At 37.5% G+C, this 22,753-nt stretch overlaps 1 protein-coding gene across 1 annotated transcript in view; it reads right to left on the reverse strand.

Moving 5' to 3' along the window:
• SRFBP1 (serum response factor binding protein 1) overlaps window positions 1–22,753 on the reverse strand; it is a 73,722-nt gene that overhangs the window by 10,983 nt on the left and 39,986 nt on the right. The window contains exon 4 of the mRNA XM_065663034.1: window positions 13,481–13,552. Within this exon, the coding sequence (XP_065519106.1) occupies window positions 13,481–13,552 (72 nt within the window). The remainder of the gene's footprint in view (window positions 1–13,480; window positions 13,553–22,753) is intronic.

Genomic DNA, 22,753 nt, shown 5'->3' on the forward strand with positions numbered 1-22,753 from the left:
CCCTCTGGATGGCATCCCTTCCCTCCAGCGTATCAACCGGACCACACAGCTTGGTGTCATCAGCAAACTTGCTGAGGGCACACTCAATCCCACTGTCCATGTCAGCGATGATGTTACACAAGACCGGTCCCAACACCGATCCCTGAGGGACACCACACATTACTGGTCTACACCACTCGTTACTGGTCCATTATTTCTTCCAGTCCTTCTTTCTCACACTCTTCCCCTGCTCCACTGTGGGTCTCCCCCATGGCAAACAGGCCTCCATAAACATCTTGAATGTGAGCCCTTCTCACAAGCTGCAGTTCTTCATGAACTGCTCCAGTGTGGGTCCCTTCAACAGGGTGCTGCCCTGCAGGAGCAGGCAGCTCCAGCATGGGTTGCTGTGAGGTCACAAGTCCTGCAGCAAACCTGCTCCAGCTTGGATTCCCCTCTCCGTGGGGCCACAGCTGCTGCCAGGACCCTGCTCCAGTGTGGGCTGCTCATGGTATCAGACCCTCCTGCTCTGCTGTGGGGTCCCCTCCATGGGCTGCAGCTGGAATCTGCTTCTCCAAGGACCTCCATGGGCTGCAGAGGCACAGCTGCCTCACCATGGGCTGCACCATAGGCTGCAGAGGAATCTCTGCTCCGGCGCCTGGAGCACCATTCCTAACCTCCTTCTGCACCTGGTGAAGAAAGAGCTTGGTGTCTGCAGAGCTTCTGCTCTTCCATATTCTCACTCCTTTCTCTGGCTGCAACCACTTCTGCTCAATAACTTTCTTCCATTATTAAATATATTATCCCAGAGGTGCTCCCACCATCGCTGATGGGCTCGGCCTTGGCCAGTGGTGGGTCCGACTTGGAGCTGGCTGGCACTGGCTCCAACAGACATGGAGGAGCTTCTAGCAGCTTTTCAAAGAAGCCACCCCCCTAGCCCCTCTGCTACCAAAACCTTTCCATGCAGACCTCATATACAGCATTATGGAAGCTGAAGACCCATAGCAACACCGTGTGTACTCTGGACGACCTCCTCAAATGCAGAACTGCACACAACAGAAGGCAGAGGTCTGGAGAATCTAGCTGACCTTGCATTGACAGCACTGTCAATTCATCATGGACTTTCCAGACTCTTGAATCCAGCATCTGGGGAGAGCATGACAGTCTTCTAAATACTATCAAAGTGCTTAAACTACTCTAAATTAATCTGTAGGTCTGGACCAAAGCTATTCTTTTCCCTATAATTTGTCCACTTGCATCTACCTACACTCCAAAATCCAGTTTGGCTTGTCTTTTATCAAAAGAAATATTAAGTATAAACTTGTTTCTATCATTACCTCCTCTTGTTTTAAAATAGGAATTTCAAAATAGACCATAAATTCAAACAAAAAACAATTTCTTGCTGTTCTCTGCTGCATGCATGATAAAAAATATCTACTGTTCAAGCATCTGAAAAAGTTCAAAGGCTCTTTAGGAAGCCTAGCACTTTACAAGTGTTAGAAGACCATATTTAACTGGAACATAGAAGAGTCAGCAAAGTTCTTTGGATTACCCTGTCACAACTAATTTAGCCAGCTGTACAAGTGTGAAGTAAATTCCTTTTCTTCAGGTAGGCAAATAGTCAAATTGAAATGGAGTGTTTCATCCCAAACTACCACGGGGAACTACAGCATAGCTTGGGATAAACTCCAGACCTGTCCAAGTAGAGACTATGTATTTCATCTTCTACTAATTCTTTCCTTCTTCTCTTGATGCATAAAATAATTCCTACAATTGTTTCAAGAAAGAAAAGTCAGAGCAAGAAAATCCAGAATAAAGCAGGCATGGATTCTTAATTACCTCCTCATGGAGAACAGGGTAAACTCTAGGTATAAGCTGAAAAAACAAGGCTGTGGACAACTCAAATGCTAACGCTTCCTTACTTCTTCCAGGGCTAGTAAGAAAATGTGTCTATACTATTTGTATAGTTTGGCATCCCACAAAATCAACAATCATTTTTTTAAGAGAAAAATGTTAACTTCTAAAGGTTATGCAAGAGAAAGCGAAGGGAGCACTGTGCCCACTCCCTCCCCCCCCAGCTGTAGTCTAACTCATTGTGACTACAAGCACTGAAACCTCTGCTGGCCTTTGAGACAATCGAAGCACGCTGAACATTACTTCACGCTATGGAAAAGATATGTCTATGATGTGGACAAATAGTACTGAGAAAGTAAACTGGGAAGCTAAACACAATGAAACAGAAAACCTGAAACAAAAAATGTACTTCAGGGGAACAGAAACAAAACACATTTTGGATAACAGGCAGTAGCTGTGACCAACGCAAAGAGAAAAGTCTTTGCTACAAAATTCAGATAGACTTTTTCAGAGAACATAATGAAATTTGGAGGAAAGGTTGTCCATAAATTAGTTTGACAAACACTATATATCAGATCTGAAACCATAACTGACTGTTGCAGAAAAATGAAGTCAATAGATCCTTTGCTAGTAACTAGCCATCTAGAATGAGGATCTGGAGACTCAAAATAGGCAGCTGTTTATTTACTCCAAACAGGGAATTATGCTGGCTAATCTCAAAATGAAATCTGAAACAACTACTATTTGGGAAAACATAATTTTAAAGGTTGCGTAATTATTTGTTATAGAAATGAGAGCAGAAACACAGCATAGACCAACCACACTCAGGCAGTGCTGCAAGCCAGCCAGGAAACAGAACTCTCCAAGTTTGCTACAACCTGTATGCACCTGAGCTCCTAAGATCCAGCTGTGAATGATGGGCATGTCCAAAAACTGTGTGGAAGTGCAAGGTTGTAAATAAATTGGAGAGACACAGGGATGAGCTCCATATTATTAAAATTATTTAACGGGCCAAGAAGTTGACAGCATTCTGCCTTGGACGAACCAGAGAAGTTTCAGAATTGAGATATCCACCAGCCTCTTTATGAAGTCAATCTGATGACAAAACTCTGCACCAAACTTCCAGGGATGTAATCTTAAGACATCCTTACAATATTTAATGTAAAACAGATACTCAAACCTGAAATTACCACTTGTCAGATGCAACCTGATACAGCACCATATATATAAGCACATATGAAAGACAGTTTAGAACAGACAAAATAGACATACTTCAGATCTTCGATTTTAAAAGAGGCAGAGCTTCAAAACCAACTAATATTTGAGAGCTTGAAAATGAGACTCCTATTTAATCATGTATATTTAGGTAATTTATAACATAAAAGATTTATTCTTGCCAACAAACCCTGTCTTTCTCAGAACTTTACATTTACAAACATATATACCACCTATATCCATATATAACTATCGTCAGGTGTCAGTGTCTTCAGATAAAACTCTTGGGAGAGATGTGTTTCAGTTCAGAGCACTGCTGAAGGATCTAAATATGAAAGCCAGGGATTTGATGACTTAAAGACTTCACAAATGCTGCACACACTAACCAGGGGTAGGCCATGTTATAATATGCTATTCAAAACAAGACTGAGTTTCTTGGCATACCATACTGCAATTTGTGTGCACAACTGAAAACAGATTTCTTTTAATCTATATATTTTTCAGCCACTTTCTGAAAAAGAAAATGGAAATACAAATTCAGTTCACAAAAAAAAAAAAAAACTAAAACATCTGAGATAAACATACCAGTTCTTTGGCATCAAAATTTTCCATCATTAAATCTATTGAGGGAGTATATGCAGTCAAAACTTACTCTAATGATAAACACATGTCAGATACATATGGAAGCCCTGACATTACTTGAGCATATCAGCAGATGATGGATATAAAATACATGGAAATCCTGGATGTTCACATTTTATAGCAGGTATTTCACTGTATGGCACACAGAACAGTCACCTTTATACTCAGAGGCTCTTGGTCATCTACTGGGTCATTACATTATTATTACTTAACTCTGGCATGCAGAATTTCCCTAATACGTAACCACTCAACCATTTCAATCATTGCACAGTTATTTGAATGCCAAACCCAAGAAAACCTAGACAATCACCCTTTAAATTTAATGCTGTTACACTTTCACTGACTAGTTACTCATGTTTCCCATACTTTCTCTTAACTAGTAATCTTGCCATAGAGGGGCAATATGATGCAAACTTACGCTCTCATTTTACCAAACTGCACCTTTTTAATGTAGCCAGTCTTAGCAGCTACATTCATTGACATCCAAATAGGTGACATTTCTTTTTTTTAAGGAGAATTCCAATAAAGTAAGAACACCTAACTTTCTGTTTTAAAAGTTCAAGCAATAGTGCCTCCAGCACTTTTCATCTAATCTTCCAGTGTTAACAGACTGATTGGCTTCATATTGGGCATACTGAGCTGAAGAGCTCTTTCTTTTTTTTTTAAAGTTTTTATTTTCATAAATCTCAGTTTCTTAATTCTGAGTTGCATCACTTTAAAAAGTGATCTGGGTAGGAAAGAGGGGAAAAATCAGACTAGTTCTGTACTTCATTTTTATATGATATATAATGAAAAACTGATAAGAGTTTAATTTATAAAAATAAGAGCAAAAGACAGCAGCAGCTGTTTTTCATTTTTAGAAATATCAAGAATGCAATTTTTTCTCATGATTTTATAATGCAATTCTGAGTCACACTAAAAAAGCATATATGCAAAAAGAGCTTTTCCAGTTAGTAATGCGTTAGCAGCTCTCAGTCTTTAAAATAAGTGGTTACAATTGTATAATATAACGTTAAAGTCATCTGAACACTTTAAGTTCTCTAAGCGACCAAAATAATGAAACATTTAAACTCAAGTATATTCTAATTTACATCTTCTCATCCTGCACTTACATTCAGCACCAACTCTATGGTGCTTCTTAAAAGAAGATCAAGCAGCAATGAGCACCGGCCACTTTTCTCTCAGTGATACACTGATCTTGGTTCCTCACACACACACACTAAAAAAAACCTTGCTAGAAGTTAATGCTTTAAAAACCACCTCCAGCACCTTGGCTGCAATTGCTCCATAGGTACCAATACCAGTACATAGAGGATTAGCAGGAAAACACTCTGCTTTCTTATTTCATTGAGCATATCCTCCTTTCCCCTTCATGTGGATCAACTTTATAAATTGATTACTTTCCCTATGGATGCATATAAAGGATGAAATTCTAAGATTCCATCTTTAATACCTAAATGAGTTAAGGGTAACTGAAAACTCTCACTATTACTATCCATCCTAAATTTGTAGCTTCTCTAATCTCAGTTAACATTTTCTGTTTGCTACCATAATTCTCACTGGAGGCTGTAGTACATGTGTAGTACCCAATTTTTATGACAGTTGTAACTTCCATTCAAAAGGCCTTGTTAGTGCTTCTCTTTTCCTGTAATATATTTGTGCTGTTTAATTTAAAATACAGTGCTCCCCAACACAGTGCCACCATGCACATACATCCTACCCTATTATCCGTATAAAAATTGCATCTGTTGAAGACCTGGTGGAAGGAAGATACAACATCATCACAGGTAGAGTAGGTATGTCAAGCATCCTAGTTTCCCTCTGCTAACTTTTTAGGTTCAAGGGTATGAAAGCATTCATAAATTACACCCTTTCTCTGTAGCTTAGCATTGGAAGTGCCAATCAGCAGGCACTGCAGGCAGTCTGATTTAGCTTCACTCTTTACTGGACCAAGCTGCCTGGTACTAGTTTGACTATGACGCTCATCTTTCCTCTCCAGCTTTCTCTTGCACCAAAGGTTTCCCAGACACCTGGATCTCTCTATTTTAAGCCATGCTCTCACCCATTCATTGAGATTCTGGACCTTTGCCCTGCCTTTTGGCCGCTGTATGCAAATCTGAACAACACTGTGGAGCAGGATACCAAGCAGATTCTGGACCTTACTTTATTTAAACCAAAACACAACCCAAACCCTGAGATCTTCTTATTATGCTACATTTTTTTACTGGTGCTGTCCCCCCCACCCTGGGAAACCACAAAGTGAACTGACTGCCTGTAAGCTTTATTGACAACAATATGCCTGCCCACATTCTGGTCTGACACACCAAATTAATGAAATTAAGATATTCGACTCAAAGCAATCACATCACTTTTGAATTTGAGTCTTGTTTAAGGACAGGAATACATTTTAATCTTGAACAGTCAGTTCAGCCAGGCAACAAAACTAGGTAATACAGCTTCGCAGGAATGCAAATGAGTGGTAAAAAAAAAGATCCCTGGACCAGTAATATAAAATTTGACAGGAGACAGCCTTTATCAGAGATAAACATAGTACATCTGTGAAAAACTGCCAAAGTTACTAGCTGTTTATTTCAATACCGAATTTTTAAAAGATTCTTTCCATAATGGACAAAATCTGAGCTGTAATTGAACTGAGATTACTGCTACTGCTGTTCAGCTGTTGAATTTGATGGTAACTTCGGTCTATCTTCTTGCTCTCAATTGGTGGCACAACCCTAGAGGCACATGTGTGTGGCAGCTTAGTCTGAATGCAAAGGGACTAATGGAGAAAAGACCTACAAATTGGCACAAAGAAAGTAAGGGAAAGATAGAGTGTGTGTGAGGAATGGCCACCCAAAGGTGGGAGGGCAATGGACAGAACATAGTATAGACAGGAGACTGAAGTCTCCCATTAGAAGTCTGGGAAATGAATGGCACTAGCAGACAGACGGACAATTGGGTAGAGTACTACGTGGGAGTAGGGTGGAGAAAGATTTGTCAAAAACTGACAGACTTAGTCTTACACTGATGTAAAACCTGAGTTGCAATCATAGCAATGGACTTTAGGCTCTAAAATATACAGGAGTATACCTAAAAGACATGCTGAACTGCTCGCAGTTCAAGTGATCACATTTGGAAGATGAGGAACTTTCAGGAAAAGAAAACAGAAACAGTCACACAGAGAAAGTATTTACGCCTGAATGTGAAATTCTTCACTTTGTCAGTAGTCTTAGGAAGACCACAGGCATTCCTGTTTAATGTTAACATCTGGTGCTTGACATGGAAAATTCTCAGGAAACAGTGGCTTCATAGATTCAGTGTAACTTCCATTCAAATAGAGTTAAAATGCTCAGGACAAAAAGAATTTAATGTTGCAACACTGATTCCCAGCATCGTATCAATTATTTTAGCTTGTGTTACAGGAAATTGTGCTATTAAATCAATGCAACAGATCTCCAAAAACTTAAGATGCTGACAGATGCAACTATTACATAGAGAAAAGTATATATAGTATCTGAAATGCAAATTACATACCCTTATTTCCACATTGAAATAAGAAAGGAACATAACATTTTAACGTGTAGGAAAATAAATACTATTCTCAACATAAACACACTGCTGGAGAATGGAAACATCTTTGGACTTACAGGATTAATACATTCATTTTATAGAAGTAAGTTTCCAATAACTGATACTTAGAAAGGGGCCTGAGGGGAGGAATAATACGGAGATTGTTAACAGAGTCCAGGTATGTGACTATTAAAAGCTATTAAGTAACAACATTTTCTTCCTACAATTATGCTCTGATTGTCTATGAGCAATTTCTAATTTAAAAAGAGTGTAACAGCGAGGGTTTAGATGGAAGTTTTTATGGATCCTTCAAAACCACCAGCCATTCACCCCCACACTGACAAAGTCAAACCACAAAACAGCAAAGTGAAAATAATTAATGAGAAGCATATTATACAAAGCTAATGGACTATCACATCAATATTACACAAAAACCTGATTCATACAGTAGTTCTCTCCCTATGGTTTATGGATTGCATACTAAATATTTTCATAAACAAAGAATGTTAAAAATCCATGAGTAATTATCTAGTTATGCTGCAATTAGAGGCACTAACAACAGAAGCAGAAGTTTTATACCAATAATAACATCTATCCTAATCAGAAAGTTTTTGTAGTGAAGAGAATTCTTCAGGGGGAACTTGGGGGAGAGAAGGAAGGAGGTTGTAGAAAAAGTCCCCCAAAGCCCAAATGAAAGACAGCAACTATTCTTGTGCTTGATCCAAAGTCTTTGAAGTTAATGGAAAGTCTTCAATTAAACTGCAAGAGACTTTGCATCAGGCCCCTTTTATGATTTTGTGCATTTCTACAGATCAAATCCACAGAGAAAACCAAGGTTTTGTTTTTATGTATTTTCCACTAGAAGGTACATTTTAAAGTTAAAGGTGAAGATCACAAGTATACATTTAGGACTGTCAGCTAAAATAGAAACCTTCATATTTTTAAATTTAGAAAATGCAGATATAGCTGCTCCTCCATGGATGCAGATGTGTTTAAATCAAAAGCTCTACTCAGTTCAGGAGAGATTCCTTTTTTCCCCTGTCACACAGTTAAGAAGTAGCAGTATCATGTTTAAAATTTCTTTAATAAGTAGGTGCGTTCGTTAGAATAAATGTTCTTCATTTATTACTTGTGTAACCATGTCTGGTATGGGTTAGCCTCTTATAACCAATGATTATTATCTAGTGATATACATAATTACTGAATGCTAATTAGTGCTGTGAAGTTAGCAGACTTTAATAAATTGCCTTTCATAGACTGTTGGTGTGAAATATGATTTCAGTGTAAATCTACAAAGAACGTCATAAACCAGCACAAGCACGGTGACTACCCTGTCCTTGATCTTCTTGTGGTTGCTGATTTGAGAGAGGTTTTGGACTGATAAATAAAGAGACCAATCTCACACCACCACCTATAGAGTTTAAAAAGCTGATATGAATCTGAGAAATGCTATTTTGATAATGCGATTCAAACACTCTTTTGGAAGATATAAAGGTAATGCATAATCAGCTCTGTCATCCTTTTTATCTTTGTTCTGGGCAGAAATACCCTTCTACCTCTTTCTCATGGCCTTCTTGCTGAAGGACTTCCTCAGTCCTGCACCACAGATCCAGTGAATTCATCAAGGAGTTTAAGAGGTAAACAGGGTTGTTCTCACATATATCAAAAAAGAGTTCTATTGTGTCACACCACAGAAAACAGTTCTTATTACTGTTGGTATTTTAGCTGGTTCCCTGATCCAAATTCATTTGAGAGATGTAGATAAAGAGACATGAATATTAAATTCACTCACCCCTGAAATAACCCCCAGAACTTTAAGTGTAGCATAACAGCCTCTGGGTATCCATTAAAAATACATGGACCTGGGACTAGACAGCACTAATCACTCCAAAATCATGGTAAGTCCAGCTGTCCTTATTAGGCAGCTTATACTTTTAATGAACAACATCACACTGTGCATTAGGCTGCTCAGTCAAATCCTGGCACATCATGCATGGCTGTGCATGAGCTGCCTGAGATCCTATTTCTAAAGTCTTCAAATTCCTTTTCAATTCAAAACAAGATGAAGTTGTTTCTTGAGCATGAAGCAATACAAAATAAGCTCAGCAGGCCTCACACTAGCAAGAAAAGCAAAAAAAAGTGCTCTTAAGAGCTAGTAATGGCTTACATTTCTGGATTTCTGGCCTAGAAGAATTTCTCAACACACTTAGAAATTGTGGGAAGCTTTTCAGTAATCTTGAGCCACAGAGGGATGTGGCATGGCCCCAACAACCTTTGAAGCTCAGAATATATTTAAAATTTGCTCTGCAAAATCCTTTTTTCAGACAAGGATTTGCATGATTCAAACATGACAGGACTGGAGTAACAGGTGAAAATACAAGACTTAGTAGGAAAAGCTGGTGCACTTCTCAAGGACCACATACTGCATCTTAGTGCAAAAACCAGGAAAACTATGCTACTAAGGTTATGTAAAGATTGTATCTGGAAGCAAAAAACTGGGGATGTATTTATCATCTGGAAATGTTTGTTGGTATTTCTGCAAGTCAGAAGCATGTGCTCAATTCAAGCTTGGATAGTAATGTACACTGCTACTCTATTCTTCACATAAAGAAAAATACAATAATCTGTCGCAGTTTCAATCTCCCCCCCTCATTCTTCCCCAAATCTGAAAGTTGGTAATTCTGAAGTACACAGACTTTACTATCTAGAAAAAAATAAGAGGTATTTTGGCTTCAGGCAAGATGGCACCCCAGATCATTGCTTGTATTAGGCAGTTTCATTATGCTGGAGCAAAATTTTGTCATTCTCAGTGTTCAGAACACAGGGTTGGTTTTGCTTTTTGTTTTTGTTTTTTTCTCATGTCCTATATACCAAGGACTTATTGGAAGAAAAACTAAAGATGCTACCATAAGTTAGTCAAGATCTGTTAGCGCAAAGGCAGCACATTCAACTGTGGTTATGATGAAAGTATTCTCAGGTAGACCAACATCCCCCTTTCTGGAGAAACAGCGCAGATGATACACATTATTTCTCTAATACCATAAAAATATTAACACATATTAACCTATCTTTCCTATTTTAATGTATCCAAGTTACTTTAAACCTATGTTAGCAATAAGTTGAGGATAACAGTTAAGACCCTTGTCAGTTCCCAGGTCAGTTTCCTGCTTGCAATGAACAGCAATTTTAGGATTAGGTTCCAATTTGTAATTTCGGTTTGTTGGAGCATAACACTAATGAACCAAGCCTTCTGTAACAGTGCAGGTATACATGCTGTAAGGAACATTTCAAAGTGTAAGCACAGCTAGAAATACCAGTTTAAATGAACATTAGACAACAGACCTGCCATGTTTTTGATTTTATTAATGGCTGGCAAAATGTATTTGTTGTAGACAGTACAGAAAGTGCACAAAGCCTTAGTCAAAATCTAAAAAATACAGGAACTGCTGTTCAACAGCTGTAACTAAGCACCAACAATGTAAAGTCTAGATAAAGATGCATGACAACATTCATTACAATTTTTACAATGGAATTTATCACTTGTTGATAGCAATGGTGCCAGCCGCAGCAGTATTAAATTGGATCAAAACTATTTCAGCAGAAATGAACAACTGTTCACCTTCTGATTCTTGACTTACATTAACATCGCAAGCCCTATAACATGTATGAAAATCTGAAAAAGATGTCTTGTTGTTATGTGGCTGATGACTCTTGCCATCTCACACTGCAACTATCGTAAATCTGATTTTCTTATTAGCAACCATCAATACAGCAATATTGAAAGCTAAATCATACAAACTTAAGTTACGAGTGAGGCTTGCTAAACACTTAGCATAATTTTATTCTATCTGACTGAAATCAATGTAAACTTTTTTTAAATAGAAAAATATGCTTATCTTACTCTGAAAAGTATTGGAGAAACATAGTAATGGAACATACAATTTCAGCGGGCACAAGGAATTAAACAAATATCTTGACTACGTGTCCACTACGTAAAACTAATATTCAGCATTCCACAGTGAATTAAAAGCAGACTGCCTTTCATCAATGAAAACAAACTGTTCCTGAAAATGAAAACAGCCACAGGATGTTTTCCTTTAAATATTTTTAAACTCAAGTTAATAAAAAGGTAAACAGTGTGGTCTGCATTTGATGTGACCTACAGAATATTGCTAGGTATAGGAAATCAATTTTTTTTTTAAATTGTATGTTAATAACTAACTGTGGGAAAAGAGGAAATAATATATTGAAAAATTAACTTTTGTTAAAACATAGAAGGGATGCTGCCTTCATCTGGGGATATGCTATGGCCAACCAATAAAGTTACAATCGCTCAGCCACCACTTGTCAATAGCACTGTAATAATTACATGACCTTCTACTGCAGTAAGGTTAAAAAACCCTCTATGGGTTTAAAAAAGCATCAGCACCCATCCATAAATTTGATTTTAAACATGAGACACATTCCCTATAAAATATGAGATTAACAGAGTTTCATACCACTGGAAAACAGGACCAGCAGCAGGAAATAGCAGAAGTAACAGTTCTAAAACCAAAATCAATTCCATGAAGATATCTGTGTTATTTGTTTACAAGTCTTATAGCTAAATGAAAACCTACATTAAGTAAACATGGGAAACATACAGTCAGCCATAATCTTGAATACGTCATAAATAATGGGACAAAATAAACTAGTAAGATTAGTAGTATGTTTTGTTTTGGGTTTTTTTTTATGTTCTTGGGAATAAACTGTCCTCTTAGAAAATAAAATTCCAACTGTAAACCTGTTGATTCCTTTAAAACAAAAGCATCAATTATTTCATTTTAGGGGTCCTATGCTTTATGAAACCAGCATAAGCCTGATTTCCTGCCAGAAGAAACTCCTACAGGAAGTGACAAAAAGTCTATTTGAATTTAGCATCCCTCCTCAAGCACAAAATCCTTATGTGTCCTCGCACATCCAGAATCTTCACTTCTGCAACATTTCTAACATGACGGTAACCAGCTTCTAACTAGCTCACTTACAGACTTGAAAATCTTGGTCAAATAAATTTTAAAGAAGAATGATGCTTTTTTAGCTCCATGTTAGCATATCTGTGACCTTTTCCTTATTCTCTTCTAACATTAAGAGAAGGAAAAGCAGTAAGATGCTTCCATCCAAATTTTGCTCCAGAAATATCAAATTCCTATGCTATTCTCCTATTAATTTGATTTTGCTTACATGAAGCATGGAAATCCTGCTAAGTGCTATGCTAATTGCTGAACTACATCACACATGACTCTGCTTTGCAACAACACAGTTATATTACATCATCATATAATGATACCATTATAGAAAGAAACTACCCAGTTCTACACCAAAAAATAGTCTATGGACTATAAAGAATACAGACTCCCCCAGTGGAGGACTCACTGGAGTCCTCATTCCCATAGAAATTTACGACAATGTGGAGGAAAAATATGCAGTTTCATCTGCTGATATTTTTTTGATTCAGAATTGCTTTCTGGCTAATTTCTGCAGCACATCCTTAAAACAGTACTTATTTCTGTTCTTCTTCACTTTTAGTGGGTCCAGTAGCACTTAACCTCAACTACTGCTTATTCCATTAAGCATCTTTCCACTTGTACATCTTCATTTAATTTCTTCTAGATATCACTAGTCAGTTAATATTTAATGATCTACCATCAGCAGGCTTTAGGAGAAACATCACACTGAAGTTAATGAGCCACATGGATGTTAAAATTCCACCTTTATTTCAAGCTAACATTTGTTATGTTTTGTTAACATGTGGAAACTTCTCTCTGTGTCTAGAAGTATTTAGAGACTTTTTCCAAAAGTTTTTGAAAGCCTAAATTACTTATACTAACTGAACCATGTATACATATTATATAAACAAACCAGATTTATTTATAAAGACTCAAAACTCCGCTGCTATGTTTCCTGGTATTCTATTTCAGTTAGTAAGGATTAGCCCACCAGGCTAGACGACACGCCACTTTTATTAAAGAGATATACCATTTTTTGTAGATGTGTCCTAGTGGATAAATTTCCTTAGAAAAGTAAGGTCTATAATGAAGGTGCAATATAACATACAGAACACACTGTGGTAACACATGTACTCCAACCCACATATGTACCATTTCCTAAGGTAATTTACTAATTTCTCATATTCACAGAAGCAGGGGAACAAAAAAAAAAAAAAAAACCAACCAAAAAGCCTTACCTTTCTGCAGACACTTTCAAAATTAATTTCTGTCCTAAGTGCAAGTCTGGTAACTTCATCTGGCTTTAATTCCTGTAGACAAAAGATATATTTATTCTTCTTATGATCAGACTTTACAAAATGTCTTCTACTAGTGAGGGTAATAGAGATTTTCAACAACAAAATATGCAGAAGGGTGATTTAATTTACAGAAATATTTACATTGCCTGTATTGTTGTGCCACAAATAAACTTCCAAATGCCCCACGTCTTAAGACTCTGAAGCTATTATCAGAAATCATCAACATATGTGAATATACAAGTTTAAGACAATAAAAAAGATTTAGAGAAGAAAAAAAAAAAGATCTCTTTTCTGAAGAGTGACTACACATGCAGTTTTCATTCCCAGACTTTACCATTTCCATTGGCAGCTGGAACAGAGGACTGAAAATCCTGGACAAGCAGATTTTGTTAAAAAGTTGGTATTTTACAAAACACTTCCCCATGACTGATTTCTTGTTATTCTAAAATAAATAGTTTATATATATTGTATTACAAAATACCCTATTAACCTTATCAAACTGAACTCACTGAATACTGTTTTTTCTTCCTAGGGCACTGCATCAAATAAATCATGTTACATACCAGTTGTTTGCCAGATGGCTATTATAAAAGCACTTTTACTACAGCTACGAAGAGCCCAAATCACTTCCACACATTCATAGTTCTGAGAAATCAAAAACTTTGTACAAACTTTGTGCAAAGAAACCTAGTTTCTCTGATAGCTTTCACCTAGATCTAGCCTATATCACAGTGATGGTGATACTTCTTCAACACCTCAAGAAAATTATGTTTGCTGAATTTCTAAAACTCCAGGAAAGCAATGAACACCTAAATATAAAATATGGAGCAGCCTGCGCAGTTCCATAGATGTAATGTTAGGAAAATTTTAGGAAAAACTAAGGCGCTTACTTTCTTATAGATGGTCAAAATCTTATGTTGTCCTTCCTTCTCTATGTTAGATACCATACAGAGAGTCTGCACCGTACCTACATTTTTAAGGTGTGGCATAAATTGTATGTCTTAAAACTATAAGCAAGCATGTAACAATGGGAATAAAGGAACGCTGAAATCAAATTAACAGACCCCCCAAAAAATTATTTTTGTGAATGTCAGAAGAGTTTCCTCATAATGAGGTCTAAAAGTCTGCAAAATTATCTCCCAAAGGTACTGGGGGAAGCCCAATCACTTGAAGGACAGAATCCAGACTGGAAAAACACTGGTGGATGTAGGAAACAATCTCCCACTGGCAGATGGACAGTTGGATGACCTAATAGAATCTAGAGATGGAAAAGACCTATGATTCAGTTTTCCATGACTTCCCAAAGCATTTCACAGATGGTGAAAGCAGGACACTGTAGTTAAGTGACATGCTTCCTGTCACATAGTTGGTTATGTCGGCAGCTATGAATAAAGCTCTGGAACCCAGTACTATTCATTAAATCAAGCCGTTGCTTTATTTATTTATTTATTTATTTGACAATTTATATAATCTTCATCCCAAATTAAACTACTTCCTGTCTCTTTAGGATTTAAATGCAACAACCTGTTTCAGATTGAAGGCAGGCAAACTTCAGCAATACCTACACTGGGACGTCAAAGATTTAATTATCGCATGACAGTATTACAGAATTCCATTAACACTGCAGGACCATGCGTAATAACGGAGAAAGAATTACAATCTGGAATGTGAAGTCATGAATGGAGCTTCACTGAAATGCTTAGTATACAGAACAAGGCCAAGAACCTCCTGTTAAGGCTTAAACCCTCAAATTTATAAAGCATCTCCTTTACTTCTCTTAGATCTAAGGCAATACAAGCATTTTCGACTTAATATATAGACTTCAGCATCACCCTGGTTTTGTAAAAGCAGCCATATAAGTCCAGTTATTGGAACAAATAGACCTTTCCCTGACTCAAAAAAAGAACCCTTGAATATATATTATGAAATCTTTCACATATTACATTAAGGGATGGTTTAAGTGGCTGCCACCTCCAGCATCTCTAGGACCAGTCCAGGGATTCTCCCAGTCCTGCTGATGGAGCCCTGCCTGGTACATCCAAGGTCTCAACTCCAGTTCTGTAGATGTGGCAGTTGCTTTCTTATTGGCATTAGCTGTGGCTAGCTGCATAACTGCCACAGACAAGACACTGTCTTTGACAGCACCCACATGTAACACACCCAGGACTCACAAGAACTTAAGTACAGCCAGCCAAGCCCTCTTTCTTCTTTTCATGTGGTCGGGATTGGAAGTATGCACTTTCCCATCCCTTCCAGATTCATGAGCACATGCACATTTATGGATCCCTCAAGTATCAGCACAGCATATACCTCTGTCCATCTAATACCCCTCTGCCTGGGTCCAGAGCCCTTTCACTCATTTCTTTGGCCTCCTACTAGCTGGATGGAAGCAAGCTGCTACCAGGCAGATACATGCCCTCACACTTACAGCTACTCTTGTCTTAAAGGCACCTCATGCTCACTCATTCCTTCCAAACACCAGCAGGGCCCTCAACCCACCTGACATCCCTTCCCAAACCCAGTGCCTCCCACTAACTGTTAGTTCAACTTGAACTAGTGAATTATACTAGTCAGAAACACACACAAGGGATAAAACCATGTGAGAGTACAGACACTCTGCCTGGCCCCATCAGTAGCTGGCACCAAACACACACGCTGCGAACCGTCGTCCCAGTTCAGATACTGTGCCAAGAGCCTCATTTGCTTCACTTGCCCCACTGAAGCAAGTGAATCCCACCCAGCTGCACCCAGGACACTCACTGTCCCTGCCCTCCCCAGCTGGAATACATGCTGCTCCTGCCCCTGTGTGGCTGGAACCAAGACCGTCAACTGTTCCTGCTGCTCACACCGCAGGCTCAGGGCACCTACATTCCAGGTCTGACTCCAGCTGCTGGCTCAGTATCCACTTATGCCAGTCCTCCCCATAGCTGGCACCTAGTCCTTAAGAGCACTAGCACACACAGGATAAAAAGTGAGATTACACAAAGAAAAGATTTATAAAAATATAAGAGACTGGCAACCAGACACAAAACATGGTCAGATCAGGGTACTGACTGGCACCAGTTGGGACTGGCCCCTCCAATTCCTGCTCCCACCTATGCCCCCTCAACATTGTTTTGCATAGTCCACAGGTCCCCCCATATCTCAAAATCCTCACATTCCTATTGTTTCCTATTCTTATCAGCTGAAAAATCCAGGTTCACCTCCCCCAGCGCAATACCAGAAGTTTTCTAACAGCCCATTACTTAGTGCTGGAGACTTTTCGTCTTTGTCACTGTCTCTGTTATCCCTTGTCCGCTAGCTCTACTCCTCTGCATTTTTGTTCACTCCTTCCCCCTTCACTTATTATCCCCTCAGCATTGAAATGTCCACTACTGGAGGCTAATAATGAAGACTAATCTTAGCACTGTCCACATGCTCTCATGTACCATAGCTGCTTTCTGAAATCATGTTAATACTTGGTACCATAACATCCTGTGCCAGTACATCTCCAAGTTCAATGATATGTTAGATTCCAAGAGAAGAGGGAATACAAGGTACCAGATAAGTATGCTACTTTATGATGTATCCAGTCCACAATAATCCAAGATTAGGTCAATACAGACAAAGACCCCCTGCCAACCAACACACACAAATTCATCTCTGGCAGACATTTTAAACAACCCTCAATTTTTTTTTTCTTTTCTTAAAAAGCCATCAAAATAAAGTCCTGACTGCCCTTACCTAAGGCTTGATGAAAAACAAGTACTGGGAATAACAGCCACTTTTCCCACGTATGCTGACAATGTTTTCTTTGTGGGAAAAACACTACAATTACAAGTGCTACTGACTGTCAGATACGCTACCAGCACTGACGGCACCAGTGCCCTAGCTGGCAAATGCTGGTACACTAATGGATAATGTGTAGTAAGTAACATGGGGCACAGACTGTTTTCTGAAATGCCAGTGCTATGTGTCATGTATAGTCAGTAACTATGGGAGGACAAAGACTGGCTTGAGTTGGGAAAAGGGAGTGATGAGGAACAAGAAGGGATATGGTGGCATGCAGAAGAAGCAGCTGTGGGCAACCATACAGCTCTATATCACCATCTAGTACCAGAGGCAGTAAGCTCACCCCATTACCTACAGAAACTTAGAAGAGCAGAGGCTTTTTGTTGTGGTTGTTACGTCTTTTTTAATGATGAACTTCTTATATAAACTGTATCTGCCTTACACAAAAAGGCAAGGCCATATTGGACAGAAATATGCCAAACATAAATGGCATCTGAAAATACGATTTAATGCCAACAATGATCATCGTTGCTCAGATGACACTAGGTATGCTACACTGAGGAGGATATAAAAAAAACTCCTGTTGGATGAGGCTTTGACACATCTCAGAAATGAAGATTATTCACATAAAATGTATTCCCAGCTATGGTGTCTAATGCAGTTTTAAATGACTCAGGGTTAAAAAAAAAAAAAAGTTTGCCAGTAGTGGCCTGTGGAAGCATTCTAGGAGTCCTCACACTATTAAAAATCACTCAGTTTCAATTTTGACTAGTATTTTCCTTTTACATTTATCATACAATTTAATTCATTGTCCTCCTTATTTTTCGTATTCTATTAGCTGTATGAGTGTTAAGCCTTTCCTTACAAAATCACTCCATATACACCATCTTTATAACATGATTTCTGTCTTTAAAAAAAAGAAGGATTTCTATAAAAAAATAGGTAGTAGAATCAGGGTATATACAAGCAGAAAACAATGGCTATAACTGAAAAATCATAATCTGTACCCTTGAACAGGTGTTTGAGACTACATTCTCAAAAAGTTTCTTATATTTTTTTCTACAGCATTCAGTCTGACTTTGCTGTTTCCTGTCATTTTTCTAGGTTCCTTAGTGAGGAGAAAGGCATAGGAAAAAAACCCAAACCTTGCCAGGAAGAACGGTGAGTCAACCTGGGCAAGGCAGAGATCTGACATGCTGAGTAGGCTGAGCATATCTTATCTCTCACTTCTTTACTTAAGCATTTTAGAAATCTTTGTGTATCTGTTTCAAGTGTTACAGCTAAATGCTTTTAACTGCATTTTATTTAAATTTAGCATTAACTTGCTAAATTAAGTTAATTAGCTTGGGAGGCATAGCAAGGCCCTTCTGTGTAGTATGGCCAGGATTCTGTAAACTGGAGGAGCTGACATACTGAATTTTCATAGCACATCCTCTGTCCTAAGCTCCAAGTGTAGTTCACCCAGGAGCAAGTCCTCATTTAAGCTGCATGGGCCAGTGGGTGAACGGACCTATTACTAAGATTGGTGGGTGCAGGGCTTTTTGGGGTTTCTTAGTAACTTTCTAAAGGAAAAAAAAATAAATAAAAATGTCAGGAAAGCTTTAAGCATCGAGGTATTTAGATACTCATTTGACTCCTGAAGGGCACTAATATTCTTAACAAGTGACTTGGCAGTCTGTATACCTTCCTAATTTTCTGGTCATCAGTCAAATTCAGACCTGTGACAGGACTGGCCCTAACAGCACTGGTCCTACACTCCCTCTAAATCAATCCAACTCTGATGTACATAAAGTGTCTGAAGTCTGCTGCAACAGGAGGCAATGGCAGGTGTCTTTAGATGTGAAATGCTGAAATGCTGGATCAAATTCCAGATGAAAAAAGTATGATTTTTACTTACTATACTTTCAGATTGTGCTGTATATTTTTTAGTAGAAATGTATGGGCACAGAAACTAGAGGTTTCTAGGGGCGCCTAGCAAGAGAACTTTTAGTATCTAGCAGTGTTACTGTATAAATTTAATGTATCATTATTATTATTATTGGAACATTTTAATGATTATCCAATCTATTTCTTAGCACTAAGTAAAATAAATTGTGTGGTTACATCATTCAGACATTCTCATGACATCACTCGGCCAGAAGAGATAAATCGGATTTGGGGAATGTCGCAATCAACGCAGCAGGAACTCATTAAAATGAAAGTCTGAATCCTTAGGTGTCAAAAGCTTTACTGCAGAAGATGCAGTCACAAACAAGTAGCAAATACAGTGTTTCGAGTATACCAAACATCAGGTTACAGTTAGAGAAATTTGAGACAAATCAATAGACCTCTCTGGCAGGATTTCACGCAATTTAAAGGTGATGGATAAAGATGAGAGTGACCAGGATTGCCTGGCTTCCGTTGAGGGGAAAAAGGTAAAGCCAAATGTAAGACTAAATTTCCAGGAGCAAGAAATGCTATAGGCTCTTTGTCTAAAATGAGAGTTCTCTTCCTTTATTATATTACCAAGACAGATACTGCATCTCATTTTATTCCTATGTTAAAAATCGTGGTTATAAAATGAGAACAAATGCAGAAAAGACTTTAAAAAGTTAGAGACAAACTTTCATTCTCTGGTAGATGAAGTTTGGGACATTTAATTACTCAAAAGAGGCTTAACAGGTGACCTGTTAATAGTTGGTAAGTCCTGGCAGAAAGGCAGCCAGCTACTCAAAAGTGCTTAATTTTTTCTGTTGCTAAAATTAGGTATTTTATAATAAAACAGACATCTTGGTATAGCACTAATCTGTTTAATAAGCTTATTAGTAAGTTTAAGTCATACTTAAGTAGACAATATCAGATTTTTTTACTCAACAGTTTAAATTTTCTGTCCTGCTGTTTTGTTTATTAATTTTATCCAAATTCCCCTCCTGGCAATACTATTAATCTTAGTTTCTCATCTGGTAAAATGGAAGCTTGGAAAGATACGGCCTGGAGGGGGCGGGGGGGTATAGCTGGTTTTGTATTTTGTTTTTCTTACACTGGCAGAGTGCCATTTAGTTTGTTATGGTGGTCCACTAACGAGACTTACATCTGTACAAATTCTTGTGTCTGTATGTGTGTGTGTATATATAACTGCCAAACAATTTAGATTTATAAACTGTTAGGGGAAAAGTGTGTCACTTTTGCTTCATAATCAGTTTGATATAACCAGTTAGAGTACTGCATTTCTTGAAAACAGGCCTTCATAGATGAAACAAAATTGTAATCTTATCATGGATTTAGTTCTTTTTGAAAAGCATATAAGCTTTCAGGTAAACCATGGCTAATTTATTTCATTGCTTTGAAGATACCACATTTTTGTGTACTTTCATAATGGTATCATTTACAGTAAGACTCAAAGACTACTTACACTCAGAATGATCTTTTGCAGACTTAGGAGAACAAATTGACAGGAAGTCATTCAGTGATTAAATTTTAGGGGGAAAAAGAGGAAGCTACAGACCTGTTCTTCCTGGCAAGATAACATTAAGGATTTTCGATGTTTGCGCATATTTACACCACAGCCTGCACCTTCCAGATAGAGAAAGTGAGGATAGCTATTTGGGAGCTACTGTCATGACTTCTTTGGTGACTCGCTGGCACCTCACTGGCATAAACCCTTGCTTTTTAAACTACAGATGGACACAAAAATCTAAGTCACACAAACATGTAAAGCTTAAAAAAAAAATACAGAGTACTCTACTGGGTGATAACAGAGACCATAGAAGATAGTAATTGACCACTGTAGTGATGTGGTTTGATAAAATTTCAAAGTATACGGATGCACAGATTTAGCTTTCCACAGAAGTAAAGTTTTACTGTAAATACCTGTGTCATAAAGAACAGAAAACTACAGGAAGCAAAACCACAACAAAACCAGATTCCATAGATCTTTTTTTGTTCCATCAGTCTAGCCAACAAAGCTTTTCCCGGAAATCTGACTGGATGACTTGATTCTATATCATCACATACTGAACCAGAGGTTTTATCCAGTGGAAATGAAGACATTTTCTCTTTAATTGCAGACAAATAAAGTTAATTATAATTTAAATACATTCTCCTGTATCATTAGGGTTTAAGATTATTATTATGTCCTACAGTAATTATAGTATTTTTCACTTATCAAATACCTAGATTCTGTATTACAAAGAGGAAGGAAAGCATAAAAAGAAACAGTTATACTGTTGCTCATTTTCCTAAAGTATACACTGAAGAAAATTTCATGTGTTTTTTTAATGACTTTGCATGTTTTATCAATTGCCTTACATTTTTCAAAAGCTTTATAGAATTTAATACTGTTTTATCCTGCCTGTTATTTTAGTAAATGACTTCTCAAAATAAAAAATAACCTTCTTTGAAATCATTAATTATCAGCCCTGTTGGATTAATAACAACTTGGGCAGGAAGACTACAGAACAGATTAAAGAAAAATAGTAAAACTCTCATTTTGAAACAACAAAATCAAGTAAGTCACTAGAGGAAATTATCAGAACTTCCCCTAGAAATGAAAGCTGTAGAAATATCTTATTTTAAAGGAATATATGGCATTTGGTTTTGCTACAAATTAACTATTACTATCTTGTTAAAAACAAAAGTCACTCCAAAATTTAATCATTGGGAATGCAAGAATGTATTTCAAGTGGAACTTGCCTAGCAATTGTTCTTTTGTAAACTACACTGGTGTCAGGTTTTTGCTGGCACCAATTTTAAACATTACTAAATGTCTACAGTATTGCTGTCTCAGTTTAGATCCAAGTGAAATTCAATGTCAACCTGTGAGTTTTCATCTACTAAGTTTTATACTACAAAGCTTTATAGTTTTCTGTTTTTTATTATTCCTTGGAAAATTAAGAGTTATTAAAATACTCATCAAACAAGACTACACAATATTTCTCTAAACATAATTTTGTCCAAATGGTTACCTTCCTCTAGCTAAAATATCCTTAACTCTGCTACACTGTACAAGCTCTTAAAAGCAGAGCACACAGCTGAGGCAAAGACTACTTATTCATGCAGTATAATAACAAAAGCAAATGAAAAACAGCTCCCCCAAAGAAGACTTAAAATCGCTAGTTTAAGCTGTTGTAAAATACCCAAACTTTATTCGGCAAGTATAGACTGCTCTTTTCTGCCACGTTTATAAACTAATTTAATATTTCAAGAAGTATGCAAGTCAAATGCCAGCAATTACATCAGTCTACTGAGATGAACACTGTGAACTCGGCATTTTATTTAGTCAATTAGATTAAATGAATTGTTTAATTTTGGAGGTTCCCATCTGATTCAGAAGCCACATTTAGGAAGCAACAGTCACTGCTTTCATCACAGGACATATATTAAAAAAAAAAAAAAAAAAAGAAGCTAGCAAACCTGTAATCTTGTGACAATTTCAGAAGTAGAAGGTACTATGAAAGTAAATGT

The sequence above is a fragment of the Lathamus discolor genome, chromosome Z (assembly GCF_037157495.1).
Source record: "Lathamus discolor isolate bLatDis1 chromosome Z, bLatDis1.hap1, whole genome shotgun sequence".
In the NCBI taxonomy this organism is placed as follows: Eukaryota; Metazoa; Chordata; class Aves; order Psittaciformes; family Psittacidae; genus Lathamus; species Lathamus discolor.